Source organism: Coloeus monedula, assembly GCF_965178545.1.
Source record: "Coloeus monedula genome assembly, chromosome: 3".
NCBI lineage: Eukaryota > Metazoa > Chordata > Aves > Passeriformes > Corvidae > Coloeus > Coloeus monedula.
In genome coordinates this window covers 31,053,464-31,077,869 of record NC_138783.1, presented here as the reverse complement: position 1 = coordinate 31,077,869, position 24,406 = coordinate 31,053,464, and the positions used below count along the sequence as shown (strand labels likewise).

General features: G+C 37.5%; 1 protein-coding gene across 1 annotated transcript in view; it reads right to left on the bottom strand.

The window, feature by feature from the left end:
• ACER3 (alkaline ceramidase 3) overlaps nucleotides 1–24,406 on the bottom strand; it is a 56,887-nt gene that overhangs the window by 7,385 nt on the left and 25,096 nt on the right. The window contains exons 3-9 of the mRNA XM_082278307.1: nucleotides 22,448–22,500; nucleotides 18,251–18,303; nucleotides 16,023–16,104; nucleotides 14,852–14,887; nucleotides 6,815–6,873; nucleotides 3,460–3,561; nucleotides 930–1,034 (exon numbers count right to left, since the gene is read on the bottom strand). Coding sequence (XP_082134433.1) covers nucleotides 930–1,034; nucleotides 3,460–3,561; nucleotides 6,815–6,873; nucleotides 14,852–14,887; nucleotides 16,023–16,104; nucleotides 18,251–18,303; nucleotides 22,448–22,500 — 490 coding nt within the window. The remainder of the gene's footprint in view (nucleotides 1–929; nucleotides 1,035–3,459; nucleotides 3,562–6,814; nucleotides 6,874–14,851; nucleotides 14,888–16,022; nucleotides 16,105–18,250; nucleotides 18,304–22,447; nucleotides 22,501–24,406) is intronic.

Below are 24,406 nucleotides of genomic sequence, written 5' to 3'. Positions count from 1 at the left end.
TTATATATATATAAATGTACATCTGTATATATACATTTACAGATGTATAGGCACATATGTGTGCATCTATATACACATAAATGTAACTATAAGCTATCAGATCATCTATTGGAAATGTACTTATTTTCCTTCTATTAGGTATTTTAACATCTGACAAAAAAGGTGAATGCCATGTAAAATGTAGAAAAATGGATATGTAATCAAGCTTCCTGGACTACACAGGATGTATATGTAAAACAGACATTCTCTCAGTTACGGTTAAGTGGTAAAATATTATTTCATTATATGATGAACAAACTGCAGAAATTCTTCACAGATTTCAGCTTACATTCTATCCTCACCCCTGGTTCCACTAGATGGTAGTACAGAGCCAAAATGAGACAAAAATCTGCTGGATCTAGACTTGCTACCTTACACTCTTTTTTAAGTCTCCTCCTAAACCTTATATCCTGCCCCTCTGGGAACAGCTCCACTACAACTACTTCAGCCATCATCCTTCTGCACTACAGCAGGATGCCTGCTGGTTTTCAGGAGCGACAGTGCCTATCAAAAGATCAGTTAAGCTCCTAAATTTAAACATGTTTAAGTACTTCAGGATTACTGCTCAAGAACAGACAGGTATTAATGGCTTACATTCTGAAATTCACATACTGTCAAATGGTTTTGGTTTAACTGCCACAGGGTTCCCATTTCTGAATTAAATTTTCTTGAAAAACCGTGACTGTTTAAAGATCAGTGGTTACATTTTGAAGAATATAAACTAGTTTTAGAGAGTTTTTAGATCAGTTGCAAAGAGGAAAGAAAACCTCACACCAGTTTAATAAGTAATTTTCCTGCTCTTCTGGATGATACAATATTCTGAAGTACATCTGAACCTGAGAAAACTCATAAGATCTCTGTGAACATCCAGTTTAGAAAACATTTCTTACCTTAGCAGGATATGCAGGTAAGAACCCAGGCCTGTGAGAATATGCCACCATGCATGAAACTGTGTCACAGCTCCCACCACAGGAGGCATCTTCTCTCGTAGTGCTCTGAAAGAAAGAAATATCATGCAGTGGGATATTTTTCCCCAGCTAAGCAATCTCAAATCACAATGTTGGATTGCCAGATCATGCATTATTGTTTCCATATCTCAGGCACGTGCTTGATAGGTCAGGCTTTGTGGAATCAGGCTTTCAGCAGGTGAGGAGCAGCAGTTATACTTTACAGTGCCAGTACAGAGACACATCAGCAAACTGACTTTCTTATACATTTAAAGAAAACAGACGTTTCTTCATATGATGAGTGATCAATTACTTCTGGACTCAAATTTCAGGGAATATATTTATGGCATCCTACAGTCCAAATGAATTCTACCATTCTTCTCCCCCAAATCCTGTGAACTTCTGTCCATAGGATGAAATGCTGAGTTTAAGGTCTGAGAGATGAAATGGGATTTATCAGACATCATCGCTTTAAATCTGGCAATCACATCACCTATCCTGCAGGTCCATGGAAGCTTAACTTGCCTTTCTCTGTTGAACTCTAAAACAGGGACAAAACGGGTGTTTAGTGAGGAAGCAATTAAAGCAGAGAGTCTGAAATACTCCACCAACATGCTTTGTATTTTGTAGTTATGGGGTGTGAACTACTAGGGAAGGGGCTAAGGGATGGAGGTAAAGAAATAAAGAGAAGGAGCTATATTGCTCTTATTTCTCCTGCTCACTAGGCTTCTGCAGATAATGCCTATTTTGGTTGATAGTGGAACAAATGTTTGCATCCGCTGGTCTTTTTTTTTTTTTTTTTTTCACTTTCATTTCACTTGTCAAAACAAAAAATGGAAAACAACGATTGCATGTGTTAAGGAAGAAAAATCTGCAGCTCCTGGAATACATCCTTACTGCTTGATATTACAGTGCTTGGTCCAAAGCTGCTCAGTCACAAATATTAGCACAGAGTTTTGATTGAGTCAGCCCAGCAATGACACAGTGGAATACACAGTCAGTCCAGCACAACCTCCAAGCCTTTGGATGGCAGGAAATTTCAAAGCCCAAAATCAGAAGTGTGTGGTTCCTACCAGAGAAACTGTTACAGATTTTTTATTTTGATTTTTTTTAATAAGCTGCAGATTAATGAAATATGGAACAAAAAACCTTGAATCAAAACTCAGTTTTGAACTTTAAAACCAAACAGAGCAGGTAGGTGGATGATTCACAAGTTAGACCTTCAAAGAATAAAGAATTGCAAGGAAATGAAATGTATTTTCTCCAAAGGTTCAAATTATAATACCCCCTTGAGAAATCCAAGGCTCTGTAGATGTCTGATTAAAGCTAGTAAACAAGTTTGGTTTTTTTTTCCAGCACCATAACCAAACAAGTATTACAGGAAAGACACTAAAATTTTTTCCCCTTACGAAATGAGGATGGAAAAAAGTGCCTCAGCAGCTGGTGTCAATTTTGGGCCTAGGAACCAGTTCAAAAGCCCCAAGGACCCACTGCAGCTCAGCAGGTTTGGTGAATTGGGGGTAATGATCTCACCAGTGATGTGAGGCAGCTGCAAAAATCAACCCTGGTGCCAATATTTGCAAAGTAACTGTAAACCCAGCCACTTGTGCTGCCAAATAACTACTCCATTCCACCTGTATCAAGTGCTTCTAGGGATGAGGATCATGTATTATATTCATTTAAAAAAAAAGTTTCAAGAATACTCTGTTGGAATTAACTTTCAGTTGGCTTAACCTAGCACAGGGACTACAGAGCAAGACAGGATGGAAAACTTTGGACTTCTTTACAGCACACTGTTATTAGGCTCTGACAAAGCAACCTACCAGGACAATTCTGTACAACACAGACTCCATGGCATTACAGCATTTCAAACAGTCAAAAATGTATTTTTCTGGATACTGGAATTAACCTTTCCATCTCCTCCAGCTTGTTGAGCAACACATGAATTCCAACTAGGTGTTGTTTATTGGTAACATGGATATTGTAATAGGTATTTCTTTAACAGTAGTAGCAGTAGTAGTAGCAGTAGTTCTGCATGTCTTCTTTAACATGCAGAACTACTGCTTTTAATATTTTCCTGGAAATATTTTCTGCTCTTTTCCTAAGAGCAGAAACCCCAAAAAGCCCAAACCAGCAGGATAAAAACAGACTCAGATGAAAACATACTCCTTCACTCAAGTGTGAATAGCAGGCTTTACTCAGCAACAGATCCTCAGAGTTACCTCAGTGACATTATTTCTCCCAATTTAATTTGAAGTTAAAGAGAAATAACAAAATAAATCTATAAATGGTTAAAAAAAGGCCTCTTAAGTGCTGATTCTAGCCATGAGCAATCTGCGTAAAAACTCATGGATGTTTTGTAGGCAGCACACCATATATACAATGAGATGGACTTGAATACACACCACAGAAATAATCCAATCTTTATACTAAAAAGCTATTAAGAGCTATCTAGACAAGTGAAAAGACTCACCTCAATTTATCACAGAAAATGTTGTCCACATTCCAGAGAAAAAATCCCATTAAAAATACAGTCAAAGATGTATAGCCTAGACCTCTAAGCCATGGGTATACCCTGGAGAGAGAGAGAAATAATGCAAAGTTTAGTTCAGAATGCTTTAAGATACAGAAATATACTACATTAAATACGTGAAACATACAAAAATACTGTTATATATAAATAAAATGCTTTATCAATTTGGTTTTCTCCCCAAAAGAAAAAAATACCAACTTCAAATTTCATCTGTTTAAATATTGTATTTTACTTCTCCTCTCTCAGTCTCTGAGACTGTTCTTTTACTTCTATAATTATAATTGTTTTCCCAAATACTGCACTCTCTGAGCAAAACCAAAAAGTGGGAAAACTAAAGTTGGCTAAAAGGTACTAATTCTTCAGTCCCATGTATATTCTTTCATTGAAAAAACAAACAAACAAGCAAACAAAAGAAGAGGCTCTTTTCCAAGAGACAATATTCCTATACTAGGTGATTTGTATAAATACAGTCTTTCAAAATTACTCTTTTGTGAATGTAGACCACTGTGACCAATAACTAACCAAATGAATGGTATTAAACCCCAGTACTTTTAGTTCATTTTTTTAGTTGAATGCTACTGGGAATAGAAAAATGTCAATTTAATTTTGGGAGAAAAAAAGTCCTCTTTAAGATATGGAAAACACACTGAAGACTCAGGTGCAAGAAAGTGCATCATTAATAAATTTGCTTTCCCTATCTACATTCACGTTGGAACATGGAATTGTAAACTTCCTACATGGAAGGCTCCTTTCCCACTAATAAGACAAGTCCAAAAGCAAACCCAAATCCAATCCCGAAAGGCTGCCACGACATACTGTTCAGGTTATTTTTAAGCATTATGAATGCACAGTTGAGATTCTGGGTTAAAACACATTCCTGAGCTGCTTTTTCCTCCCCTGTGTGTGTTATAGCACATTTCAGAGCTGTGAGCACTGGTAACCAAAATGTGCAAAACACAACAGGTACAGCTTCCTCCACAGGGCAAGCTAACCAGATACAAGCTGTCCATATTCACAAATTGACTGCCAATATAAACTAGCAAAATTATTATTTGTTTAGTCTAATAAATATGTGGAGCACCATGCAGTACATGGCAGAGACTACACTGTAGTATTCCCCCCCTCAAAGCTCCAGAGACATAAGCAAGACCAGGACATGACAGAGCACAAAATAGTATATTAAACATGCTGGTAATTAGGTAATTATAGCTAGAATAGCTGAGCAACAAATAGGGGTGTTTTGTGAAGGAATCAACTGGCATCGCTTATTAATAGGGAACATGCTTTGTGAACAGAGAATAACATTTGCCCAGTTGTAATCTTGGGAAGGAAGCAGACCTAAGAAAGAGATGAAAAGCATGGGGGGAACAGGCAGGGAGAGGAACAACTGGTGAGGATAGGATGAGGTAGTAGCCTGGAAGGAATAACATGCTATTCTTTGGGATTTTCACTCTAATCTCAGAGTGACTTCAAGCCCCACACTAAGAGATATGAGTGATAGGAAGTGAAGTAAGAAAAAACAAGCAGAAATCAGGGTCAGTATGTAAGCTGGAACAGACTTGGCCAAGTGCTAGGACTACTGATGGAAATACAGGAATATGTTCTAGCAGTGCAGAGGAAGTAAATCCAAGAGTGCTTGGGGATGAATTTTAGAAAAAAGAAAGGGTACCTTCAGGTTGGCACAGCTTCTCTAGCAGAACTAATTTAAAATTAGTAGTAGTTTAGTTAAAATTTAGAACTAGTTTAAACCTACTTCTCTTCCCATCCCAACTTTCTACCCAGTTTGCCTAATAACACCAAAGGGGAAATAAGTTTTTGCAGGGCCCTGTTGCAATGAAGTGATCAAGCTAATTAAGAAAATGCACTCCAAGCCCCTAAAACTGAAGCAAAAAGTAGGTGGAACTTCAGATGGAGCAAAACAATGAATGATACTTTGGGAGTGAAGGTGGTGATGTTACTGGTAAAGACAGAAGACTATGAAATGCCTCAGAAATAATGAGAATGCATAACTGTGGAACTTGCAGAACTAGAAAAATAGCAGGTCCAAGAGTTTGTCTACACAGACAGAAATTTAATCTAAGTGACTAGAACTGTGATAAATCCTTTAATAAGACCAAAATTAAAATGACTTGAATTTGATTCAATTTATTTCCCCTTGGAGGTAAATTAATGTAGTATCACTTGAGATCTCTAGGCGAGGATTAAAATTTCCAGTTCATGGGTTTGAAAAGTGCCTTTAAATTGATAATTGTTCCTAAAGCTGTAATACACTATCAGTTTTAAGTTCTTCTTGCTTAATAAAAAAAGTCTGTGAACATTTGCACTTGGTCTGTAGGAATTTCTTGGGGAAAGCCAAACCACATGAACTGAAATAGCAATTGGAAGGTGATTCAATGAATGTACTTGATCCTTGTGGGTCTCTTCCAACTCAGAATATTTGAGTATTCTATGATACTTCAAATTCACATTTTGTTAAATTCTTCCTTGTGTTCCTGAACAGATACATGTGGAACTTGAAACAAAGTTTAACAAAAAGCACAGTTAAAATGATGACAGAAGAAAGAAATAAGTAATTTTCAGAAGCAATCCCCAAACCATGAGAACACCAGTATTCACAGGGAATAGACAGAAATGGGCCCCTGAGAGCTAAAGGTATGTGTTTACTGCAGTACTGATTAAATTCCATTTTCCTTCCTTTAACCTACCAAGTCTGTGCTCTGATGGTTTTAATGCTTCTCAATGTCTCCTAACACTTCTAATGCCTTTTGTTTGTTACAGTTTTTATTTCTATTTCCATAATATTGCGCCTAACTTTACCCTATCAAAACTGTAAGAAAAACTACCATGTGTTATTACTTTTTACATTTGAACTTTAATACTTGAGCAGGGAAGAGAAAAGGAAATTACTAAGTGATGGTTCTGCTCTGCAGTCTTACCACTCTCCAGGTATCATCAGTAGAGTTTCAACACTAGCAACAGATTTACCCAGCAATATGAAGACAAACTCCATTTCTGTTTAAATCCCAGGCTAACAGCTGAAGCCACCAGCAGAACACCTGGCAGTAAACACTGATCATAAGTGTAGAAATCTCAGTTTAGTTTAATGGTATCCCAGTGGCTTCAAAAAAGTGCAAGGTGATGAGTCATTCCCTTTCAACCCAGGGGAGCCCGAGAGCTAACATTAGGTACCTAGTTAAAGAAATTCTCCCACTGCCAATTTCTCATGTTAAGCCCACCAAAAAAAGCTGCAAGTGCTATGCTGTAACTTTTAATGCTGAATTAAATGGTTACTTACCATAATACTATATAAACAGATCTTAGAACTATGATGGAAACTAGTGTTCCATACATGACCTGAAAATAAAAAAAGAGATAAAATTCAGCAGTTGGGCTCAAGATATCCTATAAATTACTAGAGGAGTAAAAACATTTTGAAGTCTCTGTTGGTTTTTTTTTGTTTTTAAGTGTCAGGAAAATAGCATTCCTTCTAACTTCATCTCCACAAAACATTCTGTTAAAGTTTCAAATAAAAGTATGATTATAAACAGTGTCCTTTATACAATTGCAGGAAAGGTCAGTTGTGTAAAACCAATGTTTCACTGTTCTGAATCAGAAAGCAAACACTAGATGGCACTCGGAAAGCATCCTGAAATCAAAACCGGTAACTAACCCCTATTCTCTCTTCTCTCTCTGTGCATTTTAGCCCAGGATAGTGTAAGCATCAGCTAAAACTGTTTCTGAAAGCTGTACTACTTTCACTGATATTTGATTAATATTTTTTCTTGAAAGCAAACACCTGAATAGACAATGCACTATTCCCACACTGAGCATCAGTATGGGGAAAAACTTTCCAGGAAGCATTTCAAACAACTATTACAGATTAAATCCAAACAATCTAATTATATAGTGGGAAGGCTGCACACTCTAAAAAGATCCATGAGCAAAATCTGACTCACCGGAGGCTTGATGAATTTGAATGCAATCACCTGACTTATATAAAAAGTCAAAGTAATAATTTATTTTTTGCCTCGTGATCTTTAAATCACTCTCCTTTTTTTATTCACAAATTTAAAAATCCATGTAACACCACCTCCAAGATATACAGATTAAAGAAGAGGAAAAAATGTGGCCAGTCATGCCTGAGAAGTGATGCAGAAGTCACTGCAGCAGGGAGGACTTTTAAACACTGGTGACATTCAATTACTTTCTATATTTTTTATTCTGAACACTGGTTTCCTCCTGCCAAAAGGCAGTTTGTTCCAAGCAGCTGTGCCTTGCTCTTTTTGCCTCTCTCCAGCAGCCCACAAGCCTTTCAGTATTTTTTTCTTCCTTGTTCACTGACTTAACTTTCTCATCTTGCTTCTAGGTAGCTACTGGCTAATTCTGCCTTTGTTTTACATGAAACAGAAAAATTACAAACCTTTGCTGTCTATTTTTAAAAGTCACTAAACCTCACAGAAAGAAGTGTGCTTACAAACCAGTGTCCTCACCATGTTCTACTGACCTCCTCATACCCCTCCTTCTTTTCAACTGCCTTTGAGACAGGGACTGCCTCTCACTCTGCTGTAACTGGGGCATTCAGATCCTACTATCCTGTAAGCATGTCTAGTCATCTCACATAAAATAGGTTACTGTGATAATGGGAAGTGAAACCTGCCTTCCAAAAGTCCATAAAGGCAAATTAGCAAACTCCTTTTAGCTTTAAGGATGAGGTTAGTAGCACACACCATATTATCAGTGCACATATACAGAACAGGACAGACAACAGAGCCCTTATGTTTGACAACAGGTACAAGCAAGCTCCAATGCTGACTGTTCAAAGTCAGTCAGCACAGTAGCTCTTTATTTGCATTCAGCACAAGATTAAAGAACTTCAGTAAATAAACTACTACTACTGTGTGTTCTGCTCTGTAGAGCTAAACAAAGCAAAACTATTTGAAAGGCTAATTGGTTCTGGCTTGTAATTTATACAAAGCTGTTAGTTACTTCCAGTCCCCTTGTTGGGGTACACCACATAAACCAGGAAAAAAAGAAAACCACCAAAACCTGCTAGACACAGCCTGAGTATCAAGTGCTTATCAGTCCCAAGCTAAGGGTAGGAAGGTGAGTGCTCAGGTGTGCTAGGTGCTGCACGCTGGTACAATTCTTCATTGTTGCCATTTTGCCTAAAAAGACCCCACCCACATAAATACGTTATCAGCTTCATTTAAAACAGCCCGTTTCATTTTTTCTAATCAAATCCAGCAATTTATTCTAAGAGAGGGATGGTACAGAGGAAGATAGTCACAGAAAGGCTCCTCTAGAATCCAAATTACAGTTTGATTTGCTGATATCGCTTTCTTTGCTGATCTCCTCCTTCTTAAAATTTTCATTGCTAAAATACTCCTTTGCAGCAGAGATATGGGAAAAACTTATCCATTAAGAGCAATTTCTCTCATACACATTGGGGGTTGTGGCCACCCTTATGCTTGTACCCAAATTGCTTTTGGATTCGTTGTACAAGGAGTTAAATAGTGTCAGACTATGCCTAGAGAAACAGATCTTACAGCAGCCCAAAGCCCAGGTAAATGCTACCTTTTTCAGCAGTTGTTAAAAGCAGGAAAAAGCAAAAGCTACAAAAAGCTTTCTTTGCAAAGTTTCCAGCTTGGTATTTCCTAGTGAGTTAATGGCTTGCAGAAGAGGACAGTCTTAATGGAGGGAGGAAGGAAAAAAAAAATAAATAAAAAGAACCTTGCAGTGACTGAAGAAAAATATGCCCAGAGCTGACACTTCAATTTCTTGCCTTTTCTGCTTCCCCACCCAAACAGGTTGTTAGCAGTAAAACACATTTGTGTTTAAAAGCCTGTGAAAGACTGGAACAACAAACTGTTCTGCTCTGCATGCTCTAATCCTCCTCCCTGAAGGTGAGCACCCAGGAGGTGTTGCTGTGATATACAGACTGTAGCTTCACGTCTCTCCCTCAGCTGTTTCTTACTAGAGGGCTACACACCAAGCTGCACAACTTAGTTCAGATGTCAGGGAGCAGTGCTTACTTTATCTCCTTTACAACCCATGGCTTTACTATTTTCATAATGGTAAAACTTTGTTAGGTATTACCCATCCACCCCAAGAAGGACAAAGTACAGTAATATATAAAAAAAGAAAAATCTGCCTTATTCAAGTTAACTCAAAGTTTTCCATTCTTTTAGCCCCCTTTGTCCTTCTTTTCTTTAACTAACACATCACTTAAGTGACAGATGAGAACCCAAGCAAGTTTTCTGCTATTTTGTCTCATGCTTCCATTAAATTGTAAGCCAAAGAACATCCTTGGACTGCAATTGAAACAAATGGAAACATCAGAATCTCAAACTTCTGTTACCACTAGACCATTCCCTCTTTGCTGTTTCAGATGCAAATAAAGCTGTGCATATTTCAGCTTTGAAGGTATCTTTGCAATTGAGGGAAAAACCCAAAGTCTGATGAATACACAGTGGATTACCTTCTAAGAAGGCCAAATATGAAGAACGTCCTTCTAATTCACAAATGGGAAGTAAGCACTTCAGGGCTCAATGTCTGGCAGCATTTTTGATGTGGAAGCAATTAAGCAAATCATACTTAGAATCACTTATGAAGGGTCAGCAGCAAGGCTGGTACTCCACATTCAGAGGGGGAGCATACAAAACTGATACTTCATCTACCCTTGTAGTACAGAACGAAGCAATAGCTTGCTATTTCCACTTCTCTGTTTCCTCTGCTCCCGGCTTTCTACTCATCCTTGGCTAATAAAATCAATTTATCAGCCTCAAATATTAGTAGAGCTGTTGGGAACTGCACAGAGAGATTTTGGGCTCATGGCAACCTGCTTAACTTAATCCCAACCAGCTATCAAAGATACTGACCTTAAGTACTTGAATGTGGAAACTGTATTTGCAATTTGCAACAAAGAAAACAGAGTTCTACATGTTTTTGGATTTCTGGAGAAGAAATCTGAGCTGAGAGGAAAAGGAAGGACAATCCCCAAGATGACACTGAAACACCAAGTAACTCGGCACGATTACAACTGTGTAGTACCATGGGCTGCCTTGACAGCTCCCGAATGAACTCACTCAGATTCCCTGGGTTTGGTCCTGTTTAGATGCACATACAGGATGGCAAAGTGACACACAAGTCACTGCTGCTGTAGAGCTTCTGCAACACTGTCTGCCACAGAAAGCCAAGTTGCCCCTCCAATGACTTGTAGAGCTGAACCTTTGGAGAGTCAGAATAGCCTTCCTCATTCCCTAAGCTACTGTGCAGGTAAGAAGCACCAGCCAGAATGAAAGCTGTACTCGCTTGGGAAGACGTCCCCAAATGAGCTGTGGAAGGGTGAAATGTCACTCAAGTCAGCTTTGTAAGTGCTCATCAGCAGGACAATGACAGAACAGAAAAATCTCTGTGATGAAGACACACCTGAAAACATTTTGAACAGAATACTGAGGAATCTGAACATACAGAAAGTAAGAACACATTCCACTAAAAGGCACAATATATTTAACCACAAGCTTACAACTAACTGTTGCCTTAGCAGCAGGAGGGATTCTGGAGAGCTAGCTGTAAGACATCAAGCGGGTCCACGCAGATTCCCCAAAATGGTGAATCCTGCAAGTCTGAATCCTGCAAGTCTGAACAGGTTGTGCTCTACATAACATGTTCTTCATGCAGTTTCAGGCTCCCTTATGTACTCTATAAACACATTCCATTGTGATTTCACTTTCTTCTTTGCACTTGTGTATTTAGAACACCCATATAGAAAAAAAAAAAAATTACGGCAAATGAAATACCTTTTCCTGCCATGCTTGCTTTCTCCCACTTACTCAAAGTCCCCTTAGTAGGTAAATCCAATACTTGTATTTTACTTCTATCCAAAAAAAAAAAAAAAATCTGTGGTCATGTTGTTATGCTGTGATCAGTGAACACATCCAGGCACTCCTTCCCCTCTCTTTGGTGAACTGTGAGCAGTTTAGAACAAGAATAATCTGTATTTGCCCATCAGTGCATCTCTTCCATTTTGAATCAGTCGTCATCTTAGTCCTCAAGGTCTCCCAGTTATCTCTTCATTTCCTCCCCAGTACTTGCTGAGGCCTCTGAATTTTGCATCATCACAAATACTACCAGCACACTCTTCTTTTTCCTTCCACAGGTTGTTAAAAAGAAAACCAACCAAACAAAACGGTCCCACTACTGATTCCAAGAAAATTCAGGCTTTTCATAATCTCCTTTAGTAATTTTTCACTAGTCACTCCCTTACCCTACTACCCACTCCCTTACAATTCTCCGACTGATTGCTTTTCCAGCTTGCTTGGTTTCTCATGGGACACCACAACAATATTTTAGAATGCCTATTTTTTACATCACATTTCCTAATGTAGAAGAAACAGCTATTTGATCTAATTTTCATTAAACTTTTAATTATTTGTTTGCTAAAATTTGCTTCAAACTCCCACAGCAGATGACTATGCAAATAAAACAGGTTTTCAGTTCTATTTGACCATTCACATAAATTGGCCCATTATCTGAATGAGGTTTTTGATAACTACAAGTGATCAGATATGGTATGGAGCAAGCAGACAAACCAGGATGGAACACATTGCTTTGTACGTGACAGCTTCCTAGGCCTCATTATATTAGGAAGAAGGCTACTTGTAAGACTTGAGTTGAAAACTGTAACTTCCTGAGTAACTTCTACTTCCAGGGCTGTCTCTGTATGTCTGTGGATCACTCCACACAAGCAGTCAGTCTTCCCCTGCCCCTTTCCTTGTATAAGCACAAATATACATGTGGTAAACAGGGATGAACAACTAATCTGATATAAAATTAATTCCGAGGAGAGTTTTAACCTGTTGAGTTCCCCAATCAAATTCACATCAGAAAATAAATTTGTGTGCCAGATGGAAAAGAGAGGAGAGGCCCAGCTGTTTTCTGTGACAATGATGCTGGCTTAAAAACAACCGAACAGCTGGGATGTAGGGTTGTTTAGCACCTTGAAAATTAAGACTAATAAATTTGAACATAAACAAGATACTATATGCCTGTAAAGGCCATTAATATATTTCTTTTAATTGATGAGGTGGCAAAAAATACTAGATGAGTTGTTAAGCAAGAATTGGTTTTTCCTTCTAATGATGTGCTGCCTCCAACTGCCCAAAACGTGCATCTCATCCCTCCTATGGTTGAAGCACTAAAACCCTTAAAGATCTCCTTTAATATAGGGAGGCAGAAAAAGAAGTTGGTCTCTGTTGCCACTGTGCCATGAATAACAAACTGAAATCACCTTTGTGCCCTGCTGGCAGCCAGCAATTTGAGCCTAAATTGGGAAGAGAAGTAGAAAGTAATTTGGGGAAAAATGAGACTTGGATCCTAGCTGCTAAATATAATAGGATCCTTTCTCCATTTTCACTGGTCTCCTTCCAGAGGAAAAAACCCACAACCCATACTGAAACAATGAACAATAAAAAGTTATCCTTGTAGTTATTCCTCTTTTTGCTGACAACTTTTAATGATCACAGACAAACACCTAGAGGAATCAAATGCTGCTTTATCTCCTGATACTGCTTTCTAATCTAGTTACAAAGATTGTGATTTAAATTACGACTGCATGAACATATTTAATTTTACTTCAAGTCTAAGTGACCCATTCAGTTTGAAAATGCTTACAGAAATGATTTAACTTTTTTTTTAAATGCACTCTAAAATAATGCAGAAGTATTAAGAAAATAACCTTGCTTAGCTGTGCAGTAAGGGAAATATTTCCTAAGGATTTACAATGTATTTGGCAAAGACTGTGAAAAAATGAGTGCAGCACTCGAACATTTGGAATTTGGCCATAACTGTACGTTCTCCATAAAAATCAATTTGCAAAGAATTGTTGTAAGAAGTCCAGCACTTTTATGGATCCAAATATTTTCTACATTGATTCCTCATGTATAAATTATAACAGGGAATTCATATTCTGAACCTAAGAGAAACCAGATGCAAAAAAAAAAAGGTCTGGGGTAACAGTTAAAGTTTCCCTATTTCCCTCTTTTCCAAGAAGTCATAATATCTATTGTCTTATAGCTTCTGTGACATGGGGCAATACCTATGCCAATGCATCAAACTGCACTATAATGAAGCTGTGATGTATTTATTCCAATAAATGTAGCTCAGGTAAATAACTGATTAAAGAGATAAGAGTTCATTTTATAAATAGTAAATTTTGCCACAGTTGTTAACAAAACTAATATAAGTCACTTCATTCAAAACTGGTTATGACCAGCTCAGTAAAAGCACCAGAAATTGTCACTTTCATCCCAGCCAGTATATTTCTGCTGGAAATGTAAGTAGGGGAAAAAAAAGAAAGGATTTAATTAATATTACCAAAAAAACCCACCCTGCAAATTTCTCTTTTATCTACAGGTAGGGCAACAATTCATGTTCCTAGGGGAGATTATTTGGAGCGGCTGAAAATTTATTCTCTTGATCAGAGCTTCACTAATCCACCAACAGGAGTCACGTATCACTTTTACAACTGCTGATGCAGCAGGCACATTTTGACAAGCAGTGGCACTACCAATTTCAGAAATTAAGGCTTTAAAGCTCTGTCCTGCAAGGAGTTCAGTGCTTTTTGCTTGGCAATTTTTCAGCTGTTATCCCTAATCAAAAAATCATAAATGAGGGAAAACTACCCATGGCATACAGAAATGAGCATCATTTCTAACCTCCTGTGAAGAGGTAAGTGGTACAAGTCCTATCCCCACAGGCAGGGGATGCACATTAATAGTCCTGGGCTGCTACAAAAGGAGCCTGTACTAAATATGCCTTTAAGCCTGTGCAAAGCAGCCTGCTACCTAACCCTAGAGGGTATTCTGTGCTTAAATTCACCTTGAATTTCCACAAAATACAGCTGAGTAGTTAAAAAAACCCAATAAACTAATGTGTTAAAGCAGAGAGAACATGGTAAGTCAATCAAGCCATCTTCTGATGTAAGGTCATAGTTTCAAAGCAGCTGCTAATGGAAAATGGCAGAAAAAGACTCATTTAGCTCTTCCTGTCTCACACACCTTAGGGTCACCTCATTACAACTGCCACTAATGAAAACCATGGGAAATATTAGGTCAAAAGCTAAAACACAACACACATTGAAGCATTCTAGTTTTTCAGGTCACTAAGTAAGAGGATGGTGACACGACAGGCAACAATACTGCTTAAAGAAAAAGCAAAAGGCAAATTGCGCTTCCCTTCCATCTTTCTTCCAGCAGTAAAATACTGTAACACTTTCCACTAAAAAAGCATAGTTAAAAACCAAAATTTGCTGTTCCAACAGAGCAAGATTTACCTGATGGAATACAGGCTCTTTCAAATTTAGGTAAACCTGGAAAGATTAAAAAAGAGAAATAATTTGCAACAGAACCATCATAACATTATTCATCTAAATATTGCCAAGTCTTGTTCTGCTAGAATCAAACCATGAGTGCCTACTCATGCATGTTTAAAGTTGATTAAATATTTGAATTTTCCTCTGGCAAATCCTGAGGTTTTAACTGTGGAATTATTTTAAACTTAGAAGCACAAATAGAAACATTAACATCTAACATAAGACTTCTAATTTGATAGAGTTGAATACATACAAAAACAATTAAGATGCTGAAGTTACCAGATGTTCTTGGTACGCATTGCAAAAAAGAAAATATACTCAACTTTGATTGCTATTATTAATGCTTTTGACAATAATTTAACATTTCAATTCATTTCACAAAAAGCTACTAGTTCTTCCAGTCCTTCCATTAAAACAGTTAATTTACGTTCTTGAAGAGGGAAGGGCACTAGACATTAGACATAATGTGCTACAAGTGTAAAAAATTTTAGGAGAAACAAAAGAGGCAAAGATTTTCGCAGCTGAAGATGACTTAAAATAATACTTTAATTTTTTAAGAAATGGTTATCAATAAAAATTACAAAGGAAATTCCATCTGTGGTTGACAGCCAGCACAAAACTAAATTTATTCATAAAGGAAGAACACTCCATTAACAAAGGGAGTCAAGTTAGCTGTGACACAAAAAAATTAGAAGCATTTTAACTAACAGTTAAGTTCTCTTCTTATTCTGCCTGTTTTAAAACACCAGTCTGCATCCTGGACTGGGTATCACAGTTCACTTTTTTGTAGTCAAACAGGATGATTCTATTTCTATAGATGAATTAAAGTGAGAGAAGGTGAGGAATACAGCTCATCCAAGGTCTCATAGCAAGTCAATGGCGACTGTTTTTCTCACATTACTATTCTAGCAACTGGATTATTACTTTTCTTCTTCATTTATTCTATACAGGAGTTTAGATAGAAAGGTTTCAGGTTTCTCTGGCCAGCAACATAATTTCCCCAACAAAAGAATAATTTGTCTTTCTTGACTGGAAGTGACAGAGATTTAGTATTGCCTCTATAACATTCCTCCACTGTCAGAAGAACTGCCAACCTAAGGGTGAAAATGCCATATTAGAAAAAGTTACTTACTATGCTGACTACGACGCTGTATGTTATTAATAAGAAAAGCAGTGGATAATTGACTGTATTCTTGTACTTGAAACATTCGTACCTGGAAGAGAGGATAAAGGAGAGAGATAACATTCATCACTTACCATATAATGGATGCAATTTCCAAGGTATATTATTAAAAAATTTGTGAGAAAATTGATCCAAATTAGTTTTAGGCCCCTCAAGAAGTTCTAACTCCTCCAATAAAGATGCATTATTTTAGGAGAAAAACTCATACTTTTACCAATAAATGTTTTTAAAAAAAACATCTAAGGCAAAAAAACCCCCCAACACCGATAAGCTCAAGCATATGCCAAGAAGTAACCCACTCTTAGAAAAGAGTTTGTGAAGCAGAAGTGTTTTCAGAAGGTGCTCACAGGGTGATAATGGATGGCAAATTAGAAATTGGTTTCAAATGCAACACAGCTGTCAAAAAACATTACTGGCAAATGGCAGGGTAGGAAAAGGACTGCCTTACAAAACAGTCAACTCAGATCTGTTAAGAATGTAGATTGTTTATGGTTTCACTACAGCTGCAGTGCAGTAAATTTGCTAGATTGGGTACTGGTTGAAGTGGAAGGTAAAACCACCTGACTGCTCCCAGTATGTAAAACAACCAATTAAAATTACCTTCACAATCTCTATGCTACACCTCAGTCTCAGTTGTGATGGAAATACACACACATCCCATACTGTATCTCCACCAGAAAAAAGGTCCAAAAAAACCCAAAAAAAATGAATTTTGAGAAGCCCATTATCATCAGGGCTGGAGGAAGTTGTCTATATAATTCCAAGTTACATCTGTCTAGTTCCTTTGTTTATAAACTTTGAGAAACAGACACCATCATGAATGGATAAAAGGAAGTAAAATGAAAACACATCTGGGAAACAAAAAGTTTAAAGGCAGCACAATGTGCTACATTGCAAAATGGCTTGGTGAAGTAATTACATAGCTTGAGAATCAGCAGGACTGAATGATGTATAAGGGAATGTCCTGTGCACAACCACCTGCAACCTACCCTCAAGCAAACCAAAACAATTATTAAAGGCCTCCTAAACTACATATTAGCTCATTTTTTTGAACATTTTAATTGCTACCAGACATACATACACAGAATCTTATTAGAGCTATAAATGCAGTAACAGACTTCAGTGCTTTTGAAGATAATAGAGTAATCATTGCACAAAAAAAATCAGATAGATTTTTATAGCCACTTCTCATCCTTTCTTCCAGTCACATTCAAATCAGACAAAATAAATGCAAAGGCAATTGCAAGGAGATAGGGAGCTACAATAGAAATATTTCTGTTAAAAGAGGCATTATGATTCTGGTCCCGAATTTGTACAAATCACACTAATGTATGAGTCACATACTGAGGGCAATTTCCACAGATAGGGGTTTAGTCCTACAGCATCCCATCTCCATTGCAAGCTACGAGTAATCTTCACCAAGACAGCACAATTTTCAACAGCTGAATATTTGATAAGTTCAAAAGCAAAAAGAGGGTTTTTTTCCCCCTCTTTTTGTCTGCGACAAGTTGATTTATCATTTGGATTTGCCAAGTGACACAACAAGTCATGTTAAATCCAGACCTTGCAGCAACAGCCAAGAAAAAGCCAACTTCGGGTATCGTTACAGTTGTCAAATGCTACACTGCTCCCAAAATTAAATGGGAGAAAACATCCTGGCATCGCATTAAGCTGTCACGCATGTTCCAAGACACTCTCCCCAAAATACGCATTCAACTCCTCATAAAATCTTTTCCCTTTAATTTTCCAGATGAGTGAAAAGCAGGTTTAGCCAGAAACCTGAAATTTGCATTTGAAGCCAGACTACATCATAGAAATCCAGTTCCAAAAAATTATAATGTTGCTAATTTTGTAGGCATTACTGAAGTTGATTTTATTATGGCTGCTGTTTTAATATAAGTAGCACTGAGTTCTGCTTGTATACTACACTAAGTCTTTAATGAGTGGGGTTTTTTCCCTATTAAAAAAACCCAAACTGGTAAAATATATCTAAATTAGCAAAAACTAGGACTAAAGCCAGCCTGGTACTCTAATATCATAATGCTGTACACAACCAGATCTCACTGAAAGGAGTAGAAGCTTTCTCTCTATATACGCTAAATTTGGCTTCAGAGACTCTACATTCCAGAAGTTAACATTTCATAAATATTCAAGAAAAAAAATTAACAAATACTTACAGGCAGTAGACAAACACACAACAACTGTATATCATTGGCAGTTCATCCAACAGCTATAAAAAGCAAAGACATCAAAACATGAAAGCTACTTTTAACTCACAAGCTTGTCTAAGTTAATTAAGGAGAGGTAAGTCTTAAGTAAACAGGAGTTTTCAAGTCATTTGGATATCCATCTTCTTGACTGTACTCTCACACCCTGTTCAGCTACCAAAAGCTACTGCATTGAAAAGCTTATTACTCTGAATCTTTTGAAGATTAGGCTTCATAAAACCCCATGCCTTCAAAGAACCTTGACATTTTTGCTGCTCATACCTCTTAAAATATTTGTAAGAATTAGTTCTGTAAATCCAGGCTGAAGAAGACCATCCCATCTACAGCCTTACAGTCAGTAGCATCTTCTGACTTGACAGAGAAACCAAAACATAATTTTTCCATAGCATAAGATACAATTTTAGCCTATTAGGATGGGCAATATGCTTGCATGTTTATTTCCTAATTTTAGAATTTTTTTACATTGTTTTAATTCAGAGACAGGGATTTTTGTTTGTTTGATGTGGGGTTCTTGCGGGCTGTTTTGTTGATTTTTTTCCCCCCAGAAATTACAGCTGCATATAATGTTTTATTGCCTTAAATAATTTTTATACTTTGGGAGAAGGCTGGCGTGTTACAGCTAAAACAGTTATTTCTTCAGGAACTTGCCACCTTAATAGAATGGAATTAAAATTGTAATCATAAGAGAGTTGATTTCTCAATAGCAGGTACACTCAAAATTGCCATTTATCATTAGAAGGAAAGAGAATCATAGCATCATTTTCTTGTAAAACTTCTCATCAAAGAACTTTCATGAATTTCTGCTTATAAATATACAGTTAAACTTACCTCCTCTTAAGAAGGACTGAAAATCATGGAAATGAAAAAGCATACAAACGGATCAATGAACATTCACAGCCTCTGATTTCCAATATGTTAAGCAAACATTAATAGTTAGGGCTTTTAGAACTTTTAGAGCTTGACTTCTAAGAAAAACAAAAACTAGATGCAAAAAAGATTTTGACCTTTTTCCATTATCATTCCAAGTTCTTGATGGCCATGCCTGTAAAGAAATGGCTTTCCTACTACTGCTATAGGGTACCTAACAAGTTCATAACCATGTTATTCTGAACAATGAGACTTGTTAAGAGCAGTAAGCCGCTTACTCAAACCCTTTTATATAGCCAGCCTGATTCTGCTCGATTTGGGGTAATTTTCTAACGGCACAGTCAAAAACTGCATTGCAGCTTTGAAATTTCCTATTGAAGAAAAAAAAAAAGGATCTAATTCTTTACAGAAGGAGAGAGATGTATTATCCTGAGTGTGAAGTACCAGCTTGTTGTTACTTTGGTCATAGAAAGTTCAGGAAATGTTTCACAGTAGTGCTAAACAGCTCTGCTGACCAGCTGCCACTGATAGGGCAGGCATTGCTTCTTCCCCCACACTGTCTCTGCTTCTCTCCAGTGAGGTGATCAGACTGGTCTGACCCATGGGGAGGCAGGTCGATGCTGAGCCAGCCCACAACCAACCTGGCAGTGCGAGGTGTAAATCCCAGGACCTGTTCATTGCAGGGTCAGGGACCACAATAGGCAGCACAAAGACAGTATCAGGAACACTGATAGCAGCTGAAGCTAACCGGCATGTTAGGTGGCACTATGCCATCACATCAGTTTATCTTTGCTGTTGTGTCTTAGAGGGCACAAAATAGAAGCAATAGCTGAATTCAGCTTTATAGTAATAGTATTTTATAAGTTCAGTGATGTGCTTTTCCAAGTCTGATAGGAGTTAAACTACATGATTAATTCACATGGATGTTAAAGAGTGTGAGTCATTTAACACCTCATGAAAGAAAAAGGCGGGGGAAAAACAAGAAATACAATACAGGAAAATTTTTTAAATTTGGACAGGTGATTACACTCAAGTTCATATGCTGGCAGCATCTCAGAGACATTACAGTAGCAACAAAGAGCCTCTCAAAAGATCTTAGCTAGAATTTGCATGCAGAAGACAATGACTTTTGTACCCAAAGGAAGTAATGCTTCTAGAAGTACTGTTAAAGGCATGCCTGGACAATGAAGAACCATGGAAAGAAGGGAACTCAGGGAGCTGATTTCACTGGCCAAATGAGTCTTCTGGACTCTTGAGGAATGCACAATCAAGCAGATTCCCATAAAAATATGTGAAAAAGAGGTGATCTCTTCAGAAGTATTCTGAAAAACTGCTTTCAAGAACAGAATCTTTCATGTTTTTCTTAATTAAGCAAACTGAATTGTACAGTACTAAGACCACAAAACAAATGTAAAAAAAAAAGTCTCCTTGAACAGCTATCAGTGCTGATTTTTAACCATAACAAGAGATAAAGTGAATGAGAAAAGTTTATTTACTGGTTGAACTGCTTCCTCCATGGTGATCAGCAAGCAAGCAATTGGAATAATTATGGACTACTTGTGGATTTCACTTGGCTGCCAAAAAAAACTTACTTTCTCTGCCTCACACAAAGCCTTTTACATCAGTCGACAGGATGATGCAAGATCCTGCTTCACTCTCATCTGCTTCTGTCCCCACTTTATTTACTACAGTTCATAGGCCCCTTAGTTGTTCTGATGCAACACCAGAACTATTGGGCAAGAAGCAGCAAAGTGACTTGGATTAAAGTAAAGCCTTTACACACACACATATACACAAAACTGCCAACAACAACCAAAAAAAATAACCCCAACCAAACCCAAAAAACATCCCCCCCCCCCCAAACAAAACAAACAAAAACCCACAACCTCTCCCTTCATAAAAAGTTTAAAGTCTGGATAATTTTAATGATCATGGTTTCAGGGTACCTTTGCTCATGTCTGCATCAGTGTGAGAAAGAGGATTTGCAATACCACAATACAAACAAGCAGCTGAGGGAAGACATATGAAAAAGGTGGAAATTCAAGGCAATTTCACCACAGAAGTGAATACAGGTAAATGGCACCCTAATTTGGGAAAGAGTAGTGAAACGGCTCTACAAACCACCTTTTTCATGCCAAGAAAAGCACCAAATATTCTTACACGGTGACAATGGTGTGCTCTCTGGAAGCTGACAGTGCCACCACATGGCAGAGAGATACAAACCAGAGAATTATGGAGGCAAACATCAATCAGTCAGCAATAGGTAGGTCCCACTGTGATCAGCAGAAACGCAGGACTTAATTTAGCTGCCACAGCATAGTTGCCTAATGCTACCTGAGATGCTCCATCACCTCCAATACACCTATCCAAGACTGGCAGATGTAACAGGTGTCTAAGAAACCTGCACCTCTGTGGGATGGAAGCTAGAGGCTTGAGAGAACACCCACACGGTCGAAAATAACACTAAACATCTCTGTTTAGACAAATGAATCTTTTTGAGCAAGGATTGCCAATGGCAATGTCTGGAGAATGATTCAGCCCAGCCAACTGCCCCTCTCCACTCCACTGATTTAACTGTATTTCCATTGACTGTGGTGGGAACACAGACTTCCAGCACAGACTTTTAAATGCAGGTTTCTTAATTTTGAACAGAATCCCACTTCGCCCTGACTTTAATTCAAAGATGCACTTCCTTCATCTTTACAGACCTAAAAGAGGACGACAGGACAAGACTTCCAGTGTCCCTTTAGAAAACAGGAAATACCAGGACAATCCCTGTGCCCTGTGACTTGTCATAGAATGCTGTCTACTCAAAAATAAGAGAGAAGATGACGCAACTACTGCTACTCAGAAGATACTGATTTCAGTACTAATGCTACAGCTAGATATACAGAAACAAAAAGGTGAGAAAAGTTACAATAAATAGCAGTAACTCATTTATACTGCTTGCTATTGTGCCAAAGCTGTGGGAATTTTAAAATAACATCTCGTGTAAAAGATTACATGATTTCCCAAAGGATAAAGTTTCCTCCACCAACATAAGCAATTGATTATAGGTCTTACTTTAGATGCAAGTATATATTTCGTACATAATCAGGGGAAAATACCTATTGAAACAAGACCTGCATTACTGCCTTATTGAGAGCAGGAGTCATGTACAATGATACTTAAGGTAGATTAACTCATTTTATACAAGTTCCATCTAGCCAGGAAATGGCAGTATGACTGTACAGCGAGATACACACAGAAAATGACTCACAGCTACTTATCAGTACTCACCTGCATTTCATACTTCAGGGTCATGTGGAAGCACCAAGATCCCAATCCTACAGCTGAAAACAAATTAAAACTATCATCAACATAATAGTACACACGTAAAATTTTCAGGTACATTAACTTAAATGCATGAAATGCATGCTTAGCAGTGAAAAAGAAATTAGAATATCAGCATTCCACGGCAGGGACATATCCCCAATTTTCCACAGCCTTCTACTTTTTATATTAGTTACCAATGAAATCCCTGAATTTATGGGGCTTTGGGTGTGAGTGTCCTCTCTATCTCCTCTCAATACCGTGTCCTATGAACTGGGTGTAATCTCAAAGAGGAGAGGAGCAGAGGGAGCCCAGAATGAATGGAATATTACAAATCAATTTACCTTTTTCCTTTTATTTTTTAAAACTTTAAGTAAATTAAGATTTCTCTGTTCCAGTCCTTCTATAAGGCAAAGCATCATTCAAGTAACTAGTACTCCTGGAAGCCTCTCAATGTTTCTGCTTATTGCCCAGTTTTAAAACATGTATTTTACCAAAGCTTTGTCTCCATAAAACATGAGGCTAATAACACCAAGGGCTTGGGTTTGATCCCCACAGGGGCCATTCATTTAGGAGCTAGACTTGATGATTCTTGTGGCTCCCTTCCAACTGAGACTATTCTGTGATTCAAAAGCAGAAGTGAATTGCTATTACAACTCAGAACTAGAAATTCAAGGTAAATAAACCAACCCCACATAGTATGGACTCGTTTAATGAAATGAGATCACCATTTCTGGGCCTTCTACACAGAAAGATGAGCTTTTAAGAAATGATTTGTATTTATTTGAAATACTTTCTTTACACATTTTGAATTTACTTCTGAAATTACTTTATTAGACGTATGCTTTGCCTATACACAGTTTTTTCAGTCAGGCATGAATAATGCTTCTTGGAAGTTAGATTTCACTGTTTAGAGCAAAGCTAGTATAGTATTTAATGCATCATTCATTACTTTGAAATATTATCAGTAAAACACTCTCATTAAGCACCAGCTCAGTTTTATTTTGCAAGAACAAGTACAGTAATGTGATGTCTTGTCTTCCTTCAAGAAATTATGTTTTACCTCAGACTCTAGTTTCAGAGAAAGCCAAGTAATTTGCACTCAAGCCTTGATCACTGACTAGTGCTACCATGTTTTGCGGCAAGAGCATCACCCTGTCTACACACACCAGTCAAGTTTCACTGATGCATAAACAAGAACTCTATCTCTGTGCACTCTGTAAATGATTCCCAAGACAGTCGAGACATGTCTGGAGATGCTTCTTTAGATGTTATTCATTAGAACTGTGATTATTACTCTTACCCAGTGAAATTAAATACCTAAGCATGTAACTTTACTGAAATGCGAAACTGTAATACAGCGGCATTCCAAAATGTATTACCAAACACTTCACTGTCGTTAATTCTCTGGGACAATTAAGCACAGCTCCCTACCAGAAAATAAACAACCACATGCACTTCTGTAAACTCTAATTACATTGGTTTGCCTCTGAAAAATCAATCTTTCCAAACAATAAGCAACAACTGCATTTGCCTTCATTGAGATTCTAATGGGAAATTCTCATAGCCATTTTTCTATGTATACAGAATATATGACAACAACTGTTCATTCTGGAGAAAAAAAACTCATTAAGATCATCATTAAAACAGCATCATTCATTATCCTGGCTGTCACAGAATACAAACTATTACAATTTGTAACAAATATAATTTTCAAGTATGGGCAAAATCATTGCGTAAGAAATTTAAACATTTTAAATTAACAAAATATGGTTTTGGGGTTTTCTTGTTTGTTTGTTTTTGTTAATGTTATTTGGGTTAATAAATCTCAACAATCAGCAACTGAACTCCTTCCCTTCCTCCTATATGATGAGAAGCAATTATTTCTAGATTAGTTTTTCCTCTCCAGGCTTTGAAAAAAATCAA